The following is a 20,767-nucleotide window of genomic DNA, read 5'->3' on the forward strand; positions in this document are numbered from 1 at the left end:
TCCGAGCTAGTGCATTAGGTAATTAAAACATAAGCACACACAGATTCTGCACATGTGTATTCGTTTGGAAAGAAACAAGAATTTGGCAGACCTGCTTTGTAGAGCATTCTTTCTGGATGGACATGGGATAGAAATCCTAAGTCCACCCTATGCTGGAGCTAAAGTGAAATACAGAAATCTAGTATGTGAGTGTTTGGGAGACCTGTGCACATATCACAGAGGACAGGATAGAATAAACTAATTTAAAGCACGTATCTAAGTGGTTTAACACATTTTTAACTATCTAATCACAGTCTCATAGACAGAATTCTCAGGGCAGGTTAGTGTTCTTTTTTGAAGACATTAGGTGAACAGACAGACCCTCAGTCTCCTTTTTAGAAGAGGAAGGCAGGAAAAAAGGTGAGATTCAAGTTAATGTTCACTATTGATAAAAATGATCAAAGAAATCTCTTAAGAGTGGTGATTATTTTTAGACAATAAGAACTGATGTTGGTATGGGGAACAAATACATACATACTTCTGTGTTTTCTTTCAATGTATGTATGTATGTTACTTTAGTAAAATTCTTCATCTTTATTTCACAGTAACCAGATTTTATGTAAAAAAACAAGTAATTTGTTTTTGAATCATAGAATTTTTATAAGTTTATAATTAGTTTTTAAAAGCATATTATGCTATATTTTTACACTTTCCCACTCCATAATTTATTAAGTGCCAACTAACTTTGCCCTATTTGTTAGAGATACAAAGAAAGAGAACGGCTCTGCCTTAAGATTTTCAGTTTTAGTGTAAGCATTTCTCTAGTGTTACCCTCCTTTGACTATTAATGTTTGGCTATTGAAAAAGAAACAAAAAAAGAATATGAGCCATGAATGCAAATATCAGCGTAAAAACAAAACAAATGATGCACTCATCAGGATGTGGGGCTTAAAAAAATGCTGATAGAGATATGTAAAAATCTAGATGGATTCTTTTCCTTTTCAGTTTTCTTTGGATATGTGTTCACACATGTTTATTCTTATTTAAAATATAAATATGGAAGGTCTGTGTATATTTCTTTTCGGAAACATTAACATTGATTTCAGATGGCGTGTCTTCATCGGCTCATCTCCTTTTCCCTTTTCTGTTTTCACTACACCCACCTGCCTTCTTCTGTTATATTCTTTAAAGTCTTAAAAGTCCTCTTTGGGGAAAACAGACCAAACAGCTAGACAGTTAGCTACACGGCATCCTGTTCCCAAAAGAATTGCAGCCTTGGGATCCAGATACAGAGCCATTTTTTTCTCAGATTGATGTCTCTTGTACATTTAGGCTTTAAGGCTCAACATACTGAGCTTCTGGGCTTCTTCACCTCCAGAAAGAGTGACCTGCAGTAGACCAGCCTCTCTGCAGAGGGGAAGTCAATCTCCATTCCTCTGGACTGCCCAAGTCCTAGGCCTCAGGAGCTTGTTGCCTAACCAGGCATTGACTTGATCTAGTCTGGACTGTTCTCTATTTAATCCCACCATTTGCTTAGTCTTTAGAGGAGCTGTGTCCTAACTCAACTCTGAAGGAATCCATAGAGGACCAAATCAAGCACACTGAGGTCAGAGCAGAACCCAGACAAACATGCTCCATCATCTTGATCAAATACCAGATTCCCATCCTAAATTCTATGTTCACATGTCTGATTTACAATAAATTCCAAATTCATGAATAGATTACATACCTAATGTTCCTTATAATTTCAAGACTCAGGACCCACATTCCTGTGTTATAAATGCCATAGTGAATATATTATGAATAAAAAATACAATTTCCATAATAATCCAGTTACAAATAGCTCATTCTGAAGTCAGAATATAAGCCCTTGATTTTTTCTGTAAGTCCTACATGTTTTTTACATATTGGCGTTTCTAAAAGCAAGCTTTATCTTAATATAGATCTGTTTATATAGTGTTGATTTTTCCCCCCTGAAAAGCTAATAAAGTCATGGTACATATTACCATTGTCAACAATGGTCTCTTAAATCTTAAAATCAAAGAAATAAGATATAACTATATCTAATTATTTAATATTGATAGGGATGGGGGTGGGAAATGCATTCTAAGTTTGATAGGGGCATATCTTCTGCACATCATAAGGTGATTCCAGTCAGGGATTCAATTTATAATCATAAAGCTCAGTTAACCCTTATATTAAAGCTATAGTTTTATTTTTACAGCCATCTCTAGATAATCAGTTTCCCCCTTAACCAGAATATTTAACCACTTTATCTGAATTTTCTTCTATGGCTGTGTAGTCACCTAATTCTGTACCACCTGTTAAAAATGACAAACTTCCTCCTATTCTATGGCTTCCCTGTAACTGTGGTCCTATTTCCTTCCCTTTCCAGCCACACTTCCTTTAGAGATATTTGCACGTTTTCTATTGAATGGAGGTATCATGATTTATGCAACTTGTTCCCTTTTAAGAGACACTGAAGTTATGAATTACTATTAAAAATATGCTTCAGTTAACACCCTTGGAAAAATTCCCTTTGAACAAAAACATCTTGTATGTGAGCGCAACTATTTCCATATAATTCTAGAAATTACTGGGTCTAAAAGATTTGACATGATGAGTTACACTGTGTACCCCCAAGAATTCATGTTGAAATCCTAACCCCAGGGACCTCAGAATGTGACCTTATTTTGGAGATGGGGTCTTTCCAGAGGTAAGTTAAACTGAGGTCCGTAGTGTGGATCCCAATCCAGTATGACTGGTATCCTTGTAAGAAAGAATCTGGACATGGACATGCAGAGGGAGTAAGGTGAAGACACAGGGCGTACACCACGTAAACACAAAGACATATCAAGGGAGATGCCTGGGCAGATTCTTCCTTCACAGCCTTCAGAAGAAGCAGTCCTGCCAAGACCTTGACTTTGAACCTCTAGCCCCCACACCGATAGGCATCTGTATTCCTTAAAGCCACCCAGTTGGTGGCACTGTTATGGTAGCCCTAGAAAACTTAGATCTCACTTGCAAAACACCCTCCAAAATGGCTGTGAGAAGTGATCTCTAAACCAATCATGTTGAAGGGTAATTTTTCACCACCACACATAATCCCGAACTGTCAATCTTTACAATGGTTCGCCAATTTCAAAGACAAATAGATGGTATATCTTTTTAACACACACTTCTTTGATTTTGCATATATTTCTAGGGCTTTATTCCCTTTTATGAAAAAAAATCTAAAATGGCTTTAAATGCACTGACACTATCAAATAACCACCCACATCTAGCTATGATTTCAATATCATTTGAAACAATGATTTAAAAAAAATATTAAAATACAGATGGAACTTTAAAAAAATGTTTACTACCCATTCACATAGAATCTACTGCAAAATTTTCATTCTCTAGGTTTATCACATGTAGCATTAAGTACATTCCTGAAAGGTAAAAGTGAAACAATTAAAAATTACAAAGTTAAAAAAACAAATTAATTTCATTTTAAAGATGAAGAGATAGAGCATGTGACAATTAAGTCCCATGTCCAATAATCCAATTCAGAATTTATTAAGGATTATGCTTTTGAAGTAAATTCATTCCTGACCTTCTTGCTTGAAAGCACACTATAATCCTATACACAACGTTGTAAAATGGCATCAGAGGCCGCAGGAGCATCTTAGTAACATTAAAATTATGCCTTGTAGGATTGTAACATTGATTTTAAATTTCCTTCTTAGAAACCATAGGCAATTGGGCATATTTGTCTCCACTCACTCTCGTTAATAGGCTTCTCCTTGAGGATTATTTTCTATCTTCTCTTTCACGGGTTTTGTGTGGTGTTCACATGAGTTCCGAGGTGAGCTTTCAGGTTATTCGACTGAGTGAACTTCTTGTGACAGCCTTCAAAGGGACAGACAAAACGTTTCTCCCCGGTGTGGATGCGCACGTGTGTGCGCAAATTGAAGTCCAGGGAAAAGCGTTTCCCACACCCTTGGAAAGTGCACTGAAACGGCTTCTCTCCGGTGTGAACCAGGAAATGCCTTTTCAGTTTCGTGCCCTCGTGGAAAGCTGTCCCGCACTCTGCGCACACGTGGTGTCGGGGACCGTGGACGATGAGATGCTTCTTCATGGAGACCTTACTTTTAAACTTTTTTGTGCATCCATGCTGAGGACAAGCAATTTGCCCCAGAGCATCATATTCTTTGTTTTGAAGCGACTCTGCGAGCTGTTCAGGATCTGAGACGTCAAGGCTGGGAACTCCTCCCTGCAGAGGCCTCTTGCCTGTGGTGCGCTCAGGGTGCTCAACAAGTGAATTCTCTCCAACAATCTGTTGAGGACCTTCTTTTGCCTCCTTTTGCATGTATTCCAGCGAGCATTCAAGCAGTGGACTTGCTACAAGACCCTGCTGAGAAAGGTCTTGTTCTGACCCTCCTTCCAGGTACTCAAAGGACTTAAGAAGAGAGTTCTCTTCCAGGATAGGTTCAGAAAACTCCCCTCTTATGATGCATTCTATGTAACAGTCACAGAAGGAATCTTCTCCAAAAGCCTTGTGGCTGCTGTCCTGGTACACATCTTCAGTGCCTAAGGCCAATGTCATGTTGAAAGTCGGCTGGGGCTCGGCCGGCCCTGGCTTAGCCTCACCAGGAGCTCTCGTACCCAGGCTCTTCTGGCTGTGCGTCTCCACCCTTGTCTTCAGCTGCTGGTCCATGTTGTCCTTCCCGCTTCCTTCTTGGGTTTGTGCCAGGATCTGTCAATCACTTCCAGGCAGTAGTGATCTGGGTATGTTGTCTTCAGCAAGCACCTACTTTGAGATAATAACCATTAGGGAAAATACATTCAAACGTTACAACCAGTGTCAGAAAACAACTTAAAAAATGGCCTAGAACTCACTTTGCTATAACCAAATGGCTACCATTCACATCTTCCCTGACAAACTCCCTGAGAAAGTACGAAAATGAGCTCTCATGGAAGACACGGATGATAGCCACATCTAGCCTCAGGTATCCCCACAAGTTATCGGACCTCCCTAATTGATCACCTCGTTTGCTGGACACTGCACTCCCCTTAAGCACTGGCCCTACGCCAGCCTACCTAACGGGTTGAGATTCTTCAGTAAATAGACATACAAACAAATCTGTGCCTCATGGAGTATACATTCCTGTGAGCATACAGAATGAGTGAAGAGTGTTTTGTCATTAGGTGATGAGGCAGAGGGCTACAGATGAAGTATGCTGGTCGAAAGTAGCAGTTTGTAAATTTAAACAGAGTGCTCAGGCAAACCACGGCTGACAGTGGCAGCTGACTAAACACTTGAAGCAAGTGAGGAAGCAATATACCCTATTGTATGTGACATTGCTGTGAAATTAAAATTAAATAATGTGTATACAGGGCTTAGCACAATTCATGGCACAGAGCAAATGATGAATGCTTGTATGTGAGTTACTGTTACTTTACCTCTGTATTCATTCTGTAAGTATACGTTGGATCCTGCAGTAAACAGTCACTACTCTAGACCCAGGGTGCAAATTTATTTTTTTCTATAAAGAGCCAGATTTGAGCTTTGTCACAACCATGGTCTATGTCACAATTGTTCAGTCCTGACACTGAAGCACAGAGGCCGCAACAGAGAATAAATAAAGGAGGAGCATGGCTGTGTCCCAGTAAAAGTGTATTCTGTCCATCCTTGTAGAAGATGGGGGAGCCAGAGAGCAGACATTCTGAAATCCATGCATTCCCATCTCTCTTGAGTGCAAAGCAAAATAAAGACACAGGAGAGTCGGGTCCTGAACAGTTTTCAATCTTTTTCTTAAGAATATAAAAGCAAATATCATAAGGTTATACTATGAACATGTTCCACTCTTTCTAAAAGCCTTTTGCTTAATGTTACAATTGTGCGCCTTATATAAGATCTCTTAATTTTATTGTCCTGATGTTCGGCTCTTGGAACAAAAATTAAATCCTTTTTAAACACAGGCAAATGTGAAAGTAGTATAGTGAAAACTAACAGCTTGAAAATATTTTTGACTAACCACATTTAAAAAATGCCACCTCAAAAGAAACATGCCATTTACTCTGGCAAAAAAAATACGTAGAATAAAAACAAAACATGCTTTTCAATTGCAAAGGGAAGTTTTTAATGTCTTCCTAAAATTTTTTATGTATATTATATATAAATATATACAATATATAAACACTATATATTTTATATAGACATATTTAAAATAAATTATGTATGTATAAAAGTTGCTAAAGGAAGTTTTAAATTTCTTAAACATTTGTATATATATATGAGTATGTCTATGTCTATTTATAGAATGTATATACATACATATAAATGTTTAAGAAATTTAAAACTGTTCCCATAGCAATTTTAACTGTGGCCATTTACAAATGTCAAGCTGATACACATATATAAATATATAAACATGTTAAATGGTACAAGTGTTATTATTTCTTGCATCTTTTAAAAAAGTGTAATAAAGGGAGACTGTGTGCAGGAGTAATTTCCTAACAAAATCTTGTTCCGGTACCTAAAAATAATTTTTGAATCATTTTGTATTAATGAATGTAGCATATTTGGGGCAAAATCACTTGTAATTAGTCTTAGGTATGATTAAACAGAAATCCAAACCCCATCCCCCCACTTAAAATGACTGAAATTTGATTTGGTTCCAGGTTTTCTCTCCAAATTTATGTGTTGGCACCTCCAGTTCTATTTCATTTTCAGCCACAAGCTCTCCCTCCAATAGAGAGCCATGCTCTTCCCTCTCGATAAAATACCCACCCTTACTCCTCTTTCCCATCTGCAAGCACACAGGTTCTCTCTCACACAGACACATGCGTTCATTTACCATCTACACCTCAGATCTCTTCGACGTCACTTCCTTAGGCAAGATTCTCTTGATTCTTAAGCTCAATTAGGTCCCCAAGCTAAATGTTCCCCTCACTCCCTATTTTGCACAGATCTGAGTCTCTTGGTACTTATTATTTAAGGTCTGCCTTACCTACTAGACTGTAAGTCGTGGGAGGGCAAGTTCCTCTTCTGTTTTACTCGGGTGTCCCAGCACCTGAATGACATGAATGGAGGAATATGCATTAGGCATCATACTGGCAATATTTGACTTAGCAACCCTATAAAATTAATTTACTAGAAAAATCACTTGAAACTTTACACACACATGATGTGGAAGTTTCAGAGAGCTGGTTATCAATGATGCCGAGGTGTCATCTACAAAGACATCTATGAGCACAGGGTTAAAAGAGAGGTTTTCTCTTTTAGAAGTTACCAAAGTCCACGTGTAATCCTTAACTTTCTAAGCTAGAGTCGTTGTTTGTCAGATCTCTGAGCATAATTCCATTTCTCACACAATATACAATCTGTGAGAATGAGGTATAAAATTGAAAAGGTTATTTATTAATTTACTATGGGAAAACACCTTTCTATATGACGAGTATTTTGCTCGTGAAAATTACATGGAAAACGTACTGGGTAAACAGAGTATAAAGACAAAATCTGGATGTTAAATGATACTTAATGGCATGGGATTAATCTTTTATATTTCTCAAACTAGGATAAAGCCACTTTCAAGGGTGCATCGTTTACTTATTCAATCATTTGACAAATAATTACTAGCAAACATTGTTCTAGGTGTTGACCCAAGAATAGAGAAGAAATCCGTCGTTTTCATGGAGCTCCTATTTGTGTGATAGAAATGTAAATAAAGGGTTTTTAAAATGTTAACTAAACAAAATAGTTCAGATTGAGGAAAATGATCTGATATGAAACAATTAGCATATGAAGAGGAAAGTAAGCAAGGGAGGCCATCTTTACAAAGAATGTCTCCAAAGACCTCCAAGCAAGGGGCAAGAAAGAAAAAAGCAGAGAATCAGCCAGTGATAAGAGATGGGAGAAGAGAGGCCTTTCCCGGCTGCAGCAGGAACTGCGAAGGGACCTGCATGCTGGGGGGCACAAAGGAAGCTCCGTTTACTCCAGAACATGGCAGCACAGACCCTGATGGTCTGAGGGAGCCATTTGCATTTCATTCCCAAACGAATGGGAGCCATTACAAAATTTCTTTCAAGCAAGGAAATGGCCTGCTGGTGAGGGTAAAAGATTACTCGGGCTGCAGTGTGGAGAATGGATTGAGGGAGAAAAGAGTGAAAGTAGGAATATCTCATTTTAGTACTCCGGGAAAAGTGCCGGCTGTGTCCACGGGGCGCGTGGTGGTAATGGAGATGCAACACGGGGAGGCCGGGAAAAGCATGGGGACAGAACTTTGCACACTTTAGGGTGGACTGGACAAAGCAGCTGGAAAAAACTGAGGAATCTGAGTGAGTGGGCCTCGTTTTTTTACTAGAGTAAACGGGTGGATGGTAGTGCCACTGGCAGAGATAGCGAGAGGAGGGCAGCCAAGTATACCTCTGATAACAAGGACTTTATAAACACTGTAACGGAATAGAATAGTTATATAAATTTTTGAAACAAAACTAAAAATGCAACTTCAAGGACATTTCAAGCAGGCCTCTGCTCTCTTGAAGTCAGTTTTCCCCTTTGTCCGTTTTAAAAGTTCGAGGCCGGGAGCCCAGAACAGCGGCCGGTCAACGCAGCCTACGCGCTAGACGTCTAGTGGCCAAGGTCCACTCCCCACCTGGTTCCGGAATGATAAAACGCTCCCCGTCTGTGGTTCTCAAAACCTTCTGAGCGGCACCCACGGTAAAAAATACATTCTAAGTAGGGAGCTCCATATACACCCCTTCCCCCATATCTGAAAAGAACTAAGTCCCACCGAATCAGCACTTACCCAGGCCACCGCGATGCGCGCGCTCCGCTGTTTCCCGCCCCACTTCGTCCTAAGGCAGCACGGTGGACAGACTGCGGCCCGCGCCCCCCGCAGCAGCTGAAATGCTCTCGGCCGGGGGCCCAGCCGCTTAGACCCACCCTCCTAGTGACGGACACATTCCAACACAGCCAAGCCTACGGCGCATCTCAGCAGGAGCGGGGCTTGTATTCCGAGGGGCGGTGCTACCTGGCGCGCCCAGGTGAGGGATCAGGTGGCGGGGGCGTGGCTACGGGCCCCGCCCGGTGGGGTGGGCCGCGTGCCCCTCCCCGGCGCGGTCCCCTCTGCACCTGGGCGCTGCAGCCGCCGGTCCGCCCCGTGCACGCGGCTTGAATCCCAGCGCCCCGCTTTAGCGGGTAGTAGGCGCTCCTAAATGTCAGCTGGACAAGTGAACGGAAGTTTAACCAAATTTAAGCAGTTGTGCATCAATGAAATGAAAATCAAGCGGTGAAGGCAGTTTTTACCCCCGGGAAACAGAGGTTTGTCCTGACTCTCACCACACCTTTTTCCCTCCGCGCTCCCTTCCCCGGCTTCGCTTCCCCTCCACGCTACCTCCAGTCGCAGAATGACTGCTTTTTCTTTTCCAGCCGTTAATGTGACTGTTCGCAGCCCTCCCGGTAACACAACTCACTTCAAAAGCAGCGGTCAGTCAACAGTCACCATTGGCTATGGTCTAGCGAAATTTAATAGTTCCTGTAAGTGCACAGACCATTAAAACGAAAACCAAATCAATGTTTAAAAACCTCTTAAATTTTAATTTGAGGCGTATCTGTAAATCACATATATATGTAGGAGCAGTTCTCTACTGTATTTTTTTTAAGTCTGTTTAGAATAAACGTCAATTGTACGATTCGAAAGTAAAAGATCATTCCCAATGGGGGAAATGTGTTATTGTCTGTCTCCCCCAGTAGGAAAGCCCGTTTTTCATTCATTTCAAAGCGAAGTTAGATAAAGCTTCCTTAGCAACTTACCTTAGAACGTTTTTGCTGGTGAGTTTCTGAAGGAAGAAATAGTGAGATACGACTTTTCTCCTGCTTTCTATTGTGTCTTCCTATGTATGGTCTGTAGAAACTGCACAGGCAGGTTAGAGCAGGTTTGCGCGATCAGTTTTTTCTTCTTTGGTCATAAAAATGTTAAAGTTTTGGGTTTGATAAGATGCGACCTCGGTGAGCCAAAAACCCCGAGGAGCGTATTCTTTTCCAAGACTTTACATGATAATGTTACTGATCAGTGAAAGTCCCTTTCCTCACTAAAGGTGTCTATGTATCATCACCACCATCATTGATCTAGATAAACAAATAAAGGTATAAATGAATGATATTTATCATTTATACATTATATGCTTCTGTATACTATATTAACTGTATTAACATAAATGTATTTATACATAATAAATATATATCATGTAATATGTTAATATAATTTATATTTTAATATATAACATATAAACCTGTTTATTATAAACATGTTTACTATATATTATAGAATATGTAAAATTATTTATATTTTATATATTAAGAAAAAATATATACCATTTATATCCTTATTTATTTATACATATCATGTATATAGGTGATGATGATGGCAATAATACCCAGAGAGAGAGAGGTACACACACACACACAGCTCAGACAGATCCTGTCTTTCATCCTTTTATCTGCTCACCAGCCCACACCCTTTTGTTATCATTCCCTGAAACTTTGAGGCAGTGCCTACCATCATCTAGATTTATTTATAATCCCTTCCCCACTAATAATTCAATCTGGTCACTTGGTTTGTGTTCGTGTGACTCTGCCTGGAAACTGAAGACAACATTAGAAAATCTAGGTTTACATCTCACATACCACCTCTTACATAAATTATTTTTGCTGCCCTTTTGTTTCAGCTTTCCTTTGCATGGGCCTGGACAAGTAGACCACAAGGAAGGAATTCATCTGTTGTCATATGAATGCAGCTCAAGGGAAACTGATTTTCTCCAAAATCGAGCTAGGGAATGAATGAAACCATGAAACCAAAGAGGGCTGCCTCATAAAACAGAAAGAAGGTGGTTCACAGGAACAGGTAATTTTGGGGATTACTGGAATTTTAATCATAGTAATTCTTCCACCAATAACATTAGGCCAGCTTTTTTTATTTTGACAATTTATTTCTGTGTTACAAACCAGTATTTTCCTTAAAAAGCTTAGAATGTGAAAACTGCAGGTGTATTTTCATGCACTCTACACCTATTTGAGCTTCTACCCCAGCCAGGCCTCTGGTCTAGGCCTTGGGGATATACATCCCTGGCCTCCAGGCTGAAGTTGCTGGGACAGAACCAGCATGAAGCAAGGAACTCACTGGTTTCCAGCAGCAAAATTTAAAGGGTGCCCCCCAAAATTCAGTAATGAAAATTAGTAATATTTTAATGCAATTAAAGAAATTCTTGAAAAAATACATGATGAGCAAAATATCAAAAAATTTAAAAAAGGCGGACACCCAAATAATCATGCTTTGTAAACATCCAAGTGCAGCTGCTTTTAGGACAATGAAGGGTGGGTATGTTTGGTGTTACTGAGAGCCTCTAGCGGGATCCCGACTGAAGAAAGTTCAGAGAGGGTTTCCCTAGAGCTGCTGCTGAGGGCAGATCAGAGGACGAAGGTGGTCAGAATATACCAACCTCCAGTTAAGATACTATAAAATACGTAAGTACTAGAAACAATGTACAACATCCCGACAATAACTAACACTACTACTGTATGATATCTATAGGAAAGTGATCAAGAGGGTTAATCCTAAGACTTATCACAAGGAGAATGTATTTTATTTCCTTTTTTCTTTCTTTTCTTTTCATTGTATCTATATGAGAAAACAGATGGTAGCTAAACCTAGTGTGGTCATCATTTCTTCATAACAGGTAAATCACACCATCCGACTGTATGCCTTAAACTTGCACTGAGACGTGCGTCAATTATTTCTCAGTATAACTGAAAAACGAAACCACTTGAGTGTGCTAAAATGTTTGAGAGAAAACATTGTACATGATGGTATTTTACAAAGTCCATGGTTGTATCTTTCATAAAAAGTCTCTTGCACTATTAGTCTCTATAATTTATAATGCCTTTTTATATATGTATTTGATCTTAATAGCAATCTTACAAGTTGCTATCACCTACTTTATGGACAAACAAATGGAAAGTCATTAATGACAAATGCCTTACCCAAAGCTGCACAAGTATTAGTTTATGGGCCAAAGTTTAGACCCCAACTCTTGCTGTCTTAACATAAAGCATAAAGATAGAATTAATTTTTTCAATTTCAGAGCTTTTAATGCATTTTTTTAGTTTTTCTACCCCAAAAAAAGTCAATGATATATGTTTCTCCTTGGAATTTGATATTTTTAAATGAGTCTAGATTAAAAAATCTAGAGTATGATTTTTTAAGAGAGCATACTAAGGCACCATTTTACAGCATTTTTAAAAACTGAGGTATAATGGAAATGTGACATTAGATTAGTTGCGGGTATACAACATCCTGATTGGATATGTGTATATTATATATATTGTGAGATGATCCCAAAGAAGTCTAGTAAACATCCATCACCACGATAGTTAAAATTTTTTTCTTACGATGAAAACTTTTAGGATGTATTGTTTTGGCAATTTTCAAATATACACTACAGTATTATCGATTTTAGAGACACCATGTTGTACATTACATCCCCAGAACTTAATTTACTTTGTAACTGAAATTTGCACCTTTGACGCACCTCACCCAGAGGGTAAGAGGTGGGTGAAATGGATAAGGTGGACTCTTTTTTTTTTTTAAAGCTAAATGGAAGCTGTTTGGTACTTGACACTGAGGAGATCAAGATTCGCCATAATACTGTCAGGAATTTTCAACAGTCTTTGTGCTTTTTAGATAAACACTGCAACCACATAAATATCGGCATGTTTCATTTTCCTCTGTGAGGATTCTGCAGTGAGCCTACATGCAGGACCTAAAGGCTATTTTGTAGACCACAGATTCTCCTCAGCCATGGCAATGATGTGTGAATGTTTTGTCAGTTTCTCTTAAGATCCTTTCTTCCTCTTAAGGATAGAATATCCCCACAACCTCCCTTTCTGCTAAGAAACCCATTCACATCGGGCTCACCTGGAAAATACTTTGAGAGCTTGCTCTAACTTACTCAAGATTCTCTCTCATTCACTTCCATAAAAACAGATTTTGAGTCAACCTCACATTGCATGGTCTTTTACATTTTTAAAAAAATGTTGAGATGCTTTTGGACGTAGGGAAGACCTGCCTAGGCTCATTGACAGGATTTTTGCCCTTGTGCTGCTTCGCTCTGAAATCTCAGCCCCAGATGGCCCAAGCCGGGTTCTTTGCCTCACTCTGATCTCAGCTTCATTGGGAGGCAGGATCCAGTGACCAGGAATTTCCTTAGTCAAACCGTCGTATGTCTGTGGTTTATTTTCTTCTTGATACTTTTCACATGGAGGGTGTTAACCACCCCAGTGCTGGAGTAGAGTCTAGGTGGAGAATAGAGGCATCCCAGAACCGAGTTTCAATTGCCTCACTTAGAAATGCAGTCTGTAAATAGCAAAGGGCAAAGGGCGAAGTGAGTGGATTTTCTGTAAGGCACTTTCTGAATTTCATCACTTCTGCTGGGACTTTTTGCTTGGATGAATCCAAAGACTAACGGCAAAGGTTTCTGGGTGTATTTTCACTCTTTTCTACAGAGGGAGCCAGGAAGTCCCTGGCGTGGTAGGACACTCACAGTACTTCTTGCTGGCCCAATCCGGGGGTACTTTGTACCTGGGAGTGGCTTTCACATTTCCTGGCTGGGAAAGACTTGCAGAGAGCCCCTAGGATGGGGTTTCCCCTTTTTCCAGCCCTCAGGGTTTCACCCAGAAAGGTCAGTCATAAAATCCAAGGGAGGAAAGTATTTTAAGAAATTGTCATAGAAAATAATCCTCGAACCTCGAGAGAAAATCACTATAGCTCTGCTTCCTGCTGGACATGCCCCTGTGGGTCTCCTGGCCTGTGTGAACTCCCTCTCCCATCTCACTGCCAGCGCACCATCTTGCCCTCCGAGTTCTGCGGGTTAAATCTCTTTAATGCTCCCAAATACTCTTTTGCTGTTTGTCTCTGTGCCTTGCAGGCGTTTCCACTGCCTGTAATCCCAAAATCATTCCCTTTCAGGGTATTACCGGATTGCTTTTCCTTCATATGGTACCTTTATCCATAGTCACAGTATGTTCATACAGGAAGTGAATGGTGTGTTTAATATTCCTTTCAATGTTGCCACTGAATGGCTTATAGTTTCTCAAACAAAGGGATCCCGGACATTTATGATCCCTCTGAGTAAATGTCAAGGCTTCTGAACTGGCACTCGGCAGCCAGCCTCTTGTCTCTCTTCTCCATTATTCCTACTACAACCACTTATTTACGTGAAACACTGATGAGATGATATCATTTGCTTCTCTGACAGCTTTGAGTAGGTTCTAAAGCATATAAAAAAAAAGGTGTAAAATCCTTTGCAGGCTTTGTAAAGCCCTCCTTAATCTGGTCTCGGCCTCTCCTTCCCTTTTACCCTCCAAATAATTAAACCATTCCAGAGGTCATCGATCCACAGCACCTTGTCCAAATCTGGCCTGCCACCCACTGTGAGCTAAAAAAGGTTTTCACTTATTAAAATTATTCCACACAAAAATCAAAAGAAAAATAGTATTTCCTGACGTAGAAGATTCTATGACATTGAAAGTTCAGTAACCACAAGCAAAATGGTTTTGGAACAGAATCATGCCCGTCCATTTGCCCTTGAATATGTCTGCTTTTTGCATTACCATGGCAGAATTGAGTAACTGTGACACAAAACTTAAAATATTTATTATCTGGCCCTTTACAGGAAAAGTTTATGGAGCCTTGGCCCATTCCATTTTAGCTGAATTGAGTTGGTTCTTTTGTAACATTCTGCTGTTGTTTGTATGTAATCTTAGGACTGAGCCCATTATTCCCATTTATCTTGGTCACTACAAGGGGCAAAACACTCCTTGGCTAGCCTTGTACGCTGGACTCTCATTACCACATGGCTCTGTGCATGTCCTTAAGCGAGCCAATCTCATACTCTTCACAATGCCCCCAATCCTTTCTCGGTGCCCTCAGATACCGATGACCTTTATTGGCTAAATATTTTGTGCCTCATCCGCTTCTTCTTCTAGCCCTGGCTTCCTCTGAAGTCCTCTCAGGCTGCGTGTGTTTTTTCTCCACACTGCAGGGAAGTGTTCTCCTGTTTCCTCATTGCTCTCCCAGACCTTCGTCTCTCCTCCCTCCCACCAACCTGCTCTTGTGAAGCCTCGGCTAACGGACTAGATTACCCACCTCTGCTCTTGGCTGCCAACAAACCTAGGTGCCCAGTACTAATCCTGGTGCATGAAATAGCCACAAAGACAATTCTCCCTCTCATCAGTCCCCTCAGGGTCCAAATTCATTATTATCTGTAACCACACGCCAATTCATATTCTCAGTAAAAGCATCTCCACCTGTGACCATCGAGTCCCTCTTCCTGGCCCACTTCTAATACTCCTGGCCACAGCCAGTGCCACCCGGTGACCCGCCGTCTTTTCACAGTCCCTTCACTTCTCTCACCCTCATTTCCTATCTGGTCCACCTTAAGTGATGTGGCCCATTATGTTATTAATTCCTTTATGTATACAAGTCCTTACTTTATCCCAAACCCCTGAGGTATTTCCAAATTAAGATTATTTTTTTTAAGTTTAGAAGATAGTACAGTTCCTATACCATGTTATATAATGTCATCTGCAATGAAATTGATGATTGTTCCCAAGTAAGTGGGATCAGTAGGGTTCTAAATAGGTTCTAAATAGCTATGTGGCTATTCAGATTGACGTTTGCTGCTGAAGGAGTTAGGAACCACCTTACGGAAAATAAAGTTTTCCGTTTCCTGTGGTCTTTTCGGATTATGGAATCCAGGGATTGTAGGCCTGGACTTGAACCTTCCTTGCTCCATTCTCTCCCAGCAAAGCTGCCAGCATGCTGAAATGCAAATCGTTGGATTCTGAACTTGCATCCAAGCAGGTGAACAAAATGTACAGCCGTGCTGATGGTTCTCCCCCATCGTGATGGCTGAAGCGCCGGGGACACTTAGGCAGTGTGATTCTCACCAAGGGCAGTATCGCCCCCTAGAGGGCATCAAGCATTTCTGTGGAGATATTTTTGGTCGCCTAAGCCAGTGTCCTCATGCACTGAACGTGTGTGCATGGAAATATGTATTTTATTATGAACTCTTTTCCTTTTAATTCTTTACATTATGGTGAGGGCATTGTATGATTTAAAAATATCTGTGCAGGTAGGTTAAATTAATTATCACTTTATTTTTACAATGGTAGCAAGGGTGTTAAAACCATGTGTTATATATGAGGTAATCGGGAACAGCTTTTGGAGGTCACCAATTTATGTCCAAATTGCTCATTTCAAAGATCAGTTTTCACTGCTCATCTTCCTGGATCTCTCCATCATTTGGCACGGTTGACATTTCCATTTATTGTGCCTCCTCGGCTTTAAGGCCACTAACATCTTTGTGCAGGGGCTTAATCCTTGGGCCTGTTCTGTTATCTTCCCTCAACTTACTTCCTAACTGGTCTCATCTACCCCATGACCTATAATACTGTCTGTGGATAAGGCATCTCATGGTTCATATTTCAAGGTTAAGGTCAAATATTAACTTCTCACTGAGAATCTTACTGATTCTCCTAGAAGAAATTAATTACCCTTTCTTCAGAGTGATTATTCCCATTCCTTTATACTTCTAGCTTCTCACTTTTCCCATTTTACTCTATAGTTTATTTGGTAAGTTCCTTGCCGAAAGGATTCATATCATACTCGTCTTTATATACCTACATTTCATCTTTTATTAAAAAAAAAACACTTTTTTTTGCTTGTAACAAGTGCTCAATAAATGCTTATCAAAGAGAATTTTTCCTCCCTCCCAGGAATGTATGTGGAGCTTAAATATTGCTTGTATAATTTACTCCTGCATCATGGAAATCTGCACCTACTCTCTATCCTGGGTCATCGACATGAAGCCTCATGCGGGAAGTCTGCATCAATCTTCCCTTGTAAAGAGCTAAAAATTTAGGTAAGACAAAAGATAATTGGGCATGTACTGGATTTGCAAAGTGACCTTCTCAGGCACAATGAGTGAGACCTACAGAGTACTGACACTCAGTTTCTACTTGGAGGGACGCAGTCTACACCGTAGGCAGTGGAAATTGGATCCTTAAAATGCTCTCTTTCAGATCTTTCTCTGGTTCTTCATCACTTACATCTCAGCCCTGGTGGGATCAACAGAAAGGTTTTTCCTGATCGTCCTTTCTGAAGCAGGACCTTTTCTTGAGTAGGTAGGCGCACTCTCTCCTACTATGCTGTTTTTATTTAAGTCATTTACTCATGACTATCTGAAATTATATTTTTTGTGTTTTTGTTGCCCATCTCCTACGCGTCTGGAATATGAGCTCCATAACTGTAGGAACTTGGCTTGTCTGCATTCTGTAGTTATCAGTAAACAGAGCACAGAAAGGGGTCTGGCACTAATAGGTGCTCAGTAAATATTTGTTAGGTGAATGGATAAATACATCCTGAGGATACTGGAAAGCTGCTTTGGTCCTGAACCTTATCTGCAAAGAAGTGAATTATAAATCTTATGTTAATGTAATGTGGTAAAGAGGAGATAAGGAGAAAGGAGCAGAATATTTATGGTTGATGGGCTACTGATGCTTTTGAAAGACATAGAAGTCTTTTGCATTTTGAAATAGCCAATAGTTTAAAAATGACTATCACACTAAAATGAAAATCTTTTACTAGGGGCTTTGAAGTAGGTATTCAACAAATAGTCTCTGTCAGACTGATTTATCTTTACTTGGCAGAAATGATACATAAGTTACTAGTATCATTTATTCTGCAGAGCTTGTGTTTGGAACCCCAAAACCTATCATGAGTTACAGTAGAATATTTTAAACCAATGTGGGATCTCAGATCAGCAGGCATTGGCACCATCTGGGAGCTTGTCAGGAAGGAAAGTTTTTAGGCCTGATTCCAGATCTACTGAAATAGAATCTAAATTTTAATAAAATACCCAAATCACTCATGTGCACATTTATGTTTGAGAACCAGTGCAAAAGAAACCATATCTAAGAATGTTTAAGTTGGATCCAATGAACAAGTAACCAGCAGGTGATTCTAAAAGCAGATAAGGAGGGGGTGTAGGCAGTGGTTGGAGCTGGGGTGAGGGGTGTCTGAACAGTGAGTTAAAAGGAACAAGTTATCCAAACAAGGCTTCAGTGGTATTCATTTTCACCTCATGGTCAAAATAAGCAACTTGGCTGAACACACACGTCATGGAGTCTACTGACTAGTCTAAGATAGCACAGGTGTTTGCCATGGAGGACGAATCTATTTTTTGACTTGATTATAATGAAACACATTTTTTTTTCCTCCACTGAGAATTTTAATAATGATGCATCATGAATTTCCTCAAGGCGCTTTCAGTACCTCTGGGGGAGTCAGAAGGTGAGGGGTTGGTTCTATGCAGTAGGTACACTTTAGCCACAAAGGGGAGAGAGAAAGAAAAATCTGGAGAAATGGAGGAAAATTGCCTGTGTGGGGGCTTTATGGAATAAGGGTTGTTGAAATAGTCAGATGCCTGTATATATTTATATATAGGAAGGGATTTGCTTTTCCCTCGGTGGGGAGGAACATAAATTGTGTTACAGATGTAATTTAGGAAAGAAGAAAAGAAGTGAAATTGTGTTCAAATAGACCTTTGGAGTGGGCAGGGGACTCATATCCTGAAATAAAATTCAAGAAGAAATACATCTATGCTTATGCTCTTAGATCTGGGGGAGTTATGGTGATTTACTAATGCACTATATTGCCATGACATCTTTATGAAGTCACTTTAGGTTTCCTATATTTTTAATTAGAAGTCATTTAACAAATGCCTCTGCTCCTTGGCAGCAATGGATTTAAATGGTTATCGAATAAAAAATGAATAATGAGTGTTGTCCTCCCCTCTAAACATCCCAGATTGACCAAGGAGAGATAATCACTCTGCATGTCAAAGATTTTTCTGAAGTAGACTTTGCAGAAATGAGTTTCCCACTCCATCTCAATATTCCCTCTGCTTTAATAGTCTGCCTGACACAGGACCCAGTACAGTGTTTAGTACATAGTACAGCCTTTCTTTACTGTTCAGCTCCTTCAGTGACTTGGCCAGTGAATCCTGGTGGCTTTGAATTCAAAGCACATTGAAAGACTGCAGCCACAAGTCTTCAGAGATGCACTCGGTGTGAACCATGAGTCACCTACGTCAGCATCACCTTGTGAAAAAATGCAAAATCTCCAGTTCTACTCCAGAACTATTCCTGAACCAGAATCTGCATGTTAGCACATCCAAGTAATCTGGGTCCACGTAAAAATTGACAACTATTGTAGATGCATGCATGTAAAAATTGTGAACCTGAGTCTCAGCTGTAGCACTTTTGTGAGAGCAACACAGGAAGGCAGCCTACGTTCCTTTGCAACTTATCAGCATCCATGTCTCAGTGTTGCCTCAAATCCCTAAAAGCTACAGCCACATGGGTGAAGCTGACAGAGCCAGCAGGTAGGTTGTTCAGATCTAATAAGATCAACACAATAGGTTTCGCCTGCTTTGTTGCATACAGTTAATCTGAGCAACTCTGTGAACAGCAGTGTACCCACAAACCCATGGAATAGAACAAACTGATCACATCAATTATCCCACTACCGAGGATAAAAACTCACACTCTGATGTTCCTGCTCCCTTGATGGAGTGTTTGCATCACAGGAGAGGAGATACTGTGTCTCACTTTTCTCCTGATACATAACAGTGGTAAGGCTTTAAGATGGAGCCTCTATTTGGAAGCTTTAGGACTCGCTCTGGTCAGGTTTCCCATATAGTGTCCAAACTGTTTCTTCTATGGGAAAAGGATCATGGGAACCTCCACCTAGAAGATGGGGTACCACTTCTTTCCTTTTATCTCTATTAATACATACCATATGTGTATGTAGTGGTATGTATTAATAGAAAGATTTGTTTAGATTGGTTCATTTTCATTTAGTTTAGGATGCACTGTTTGTTAATTTGATTAATCCTATAATAAATACAAGTACATTGAAAAGCAAATTTGAGTTGGTTTCCACTTATTAGATGCAACCCACTGCAGTGAATATGATGTAGGTCATTGTAAGTTTTAGGTATCTGTGGTTTCAAAAGATTGTTTGTGCATACATAAGTAAACACACACACATTCTCTTTCCTCCCCTTTTTATAAGGTGGGAGCATAAGCAGTATTGCAGGTCCCTTCAGCCTGGCCTTCACATTTGCATACTTTCTCTCTTATTTCAACAGCAAGGACTCGCGCAGCCGCTCAATTATGAGGCGGTGTCCGACGTAGCTTTATTTAGCGTAACTCTGCGTGAGAACCCCCCCACTCCACCACTGAGGCTAACATCATGGTAAATGAGACGAAAGCCACTTGCTGACGCTTTTTTCATTTCTTGAAGTTTTTTATTAAAAACTGTTATGAACTTACTTTCTAAAACTAAAATACATGTACATGATAGAAAGAATAAAAGGGACACAGGAGGACCCAGAAAAGGAAGTCTCTTTCCTACTCCTGACCTCTGGCTACCCAGTTCTTGTCTCAAGGGCAACCCATGTTTCATTGTCTTCTGCAGCTTTGCAGTCCAGCTCTCTTTGGCTTTGGCTTCCAAGAAGGCAGTTTATCCCAGCTGAGCAATGGGTTGCATTGCATGGTTATTTTTTCATAGGTGTTTTTTAATTCAGAGGCAATCGTCAAAGCCTCCTAGGCTTCCCAGATGTAAACCTGGAAGGTGAGTCCAGCAAATTTGACTTTGTAGGAATAACAGAAATTGCA

General features: G+C 40.1%; 1 protein-coding gene across 2 annotated transcripts; it reads right to left on the reverse strand.

Annotated features, from left to right (window-relative positions):
* Positions 1–3,321: 3,321 nt before the first annotated feature.
* ZFP42 (ZFP42 zinc finger protein) lies at positions 3,322–9,003 on the reverse strand. Of its 2 annotated transcripts, none has more exons than XM_017644652.3 (3): positions 8,775–9,003; positions 6,978–7,040; positions 3,322–4,774 (listed from the first exon to the last, which is right to left on the reverse strand). In XM_017644652.3, exon 3 carries the CDS (start codon positions 4,679–4,681, stop codon positions 3,794–3,796), a length of 888 nt encoding a protein of 295 aa, XP_017500141.3. In that variant the 5' UTR covers positions 4,682–4,774; positions 6,978–7,040; positions 8,775–9,003; the 3' UTR covers positions 3,322–3,793. The 2 variants fall into 2 exon arrangements, with proteins under 2 accessions (XP_017500141.3, XP_017500139.3); XM_017644650.3 differs by having other exon boundaries at positions 3,322–4,777.
* Positions 9,004–20,767: the final 11,764 nt, after the last annotated feature.

The sequence above is a fragment of the Manis javanica genome, chromosome 12 (assembly GCF_040802235.1).
Source record: "Manis javanica isolate MJ-LG chromosome 12, MJ_LKY, whole genome shotgun sequence".
NCBI classification, from domain to species: Eukaryota; Metazoa; Chordata; class Mammalia; order Pholidota; family Manidae; genus Manis; species Manis javanica.

Coding starts and splice junctions, on each gene's coding strand:
- ZFP42 (XM_017644652.3), bottom strand. CDS start 4,681: ATGGACCAGCAGCTGAAGACAAGGGTGGAGACGCACAGCCAGAAGAGC.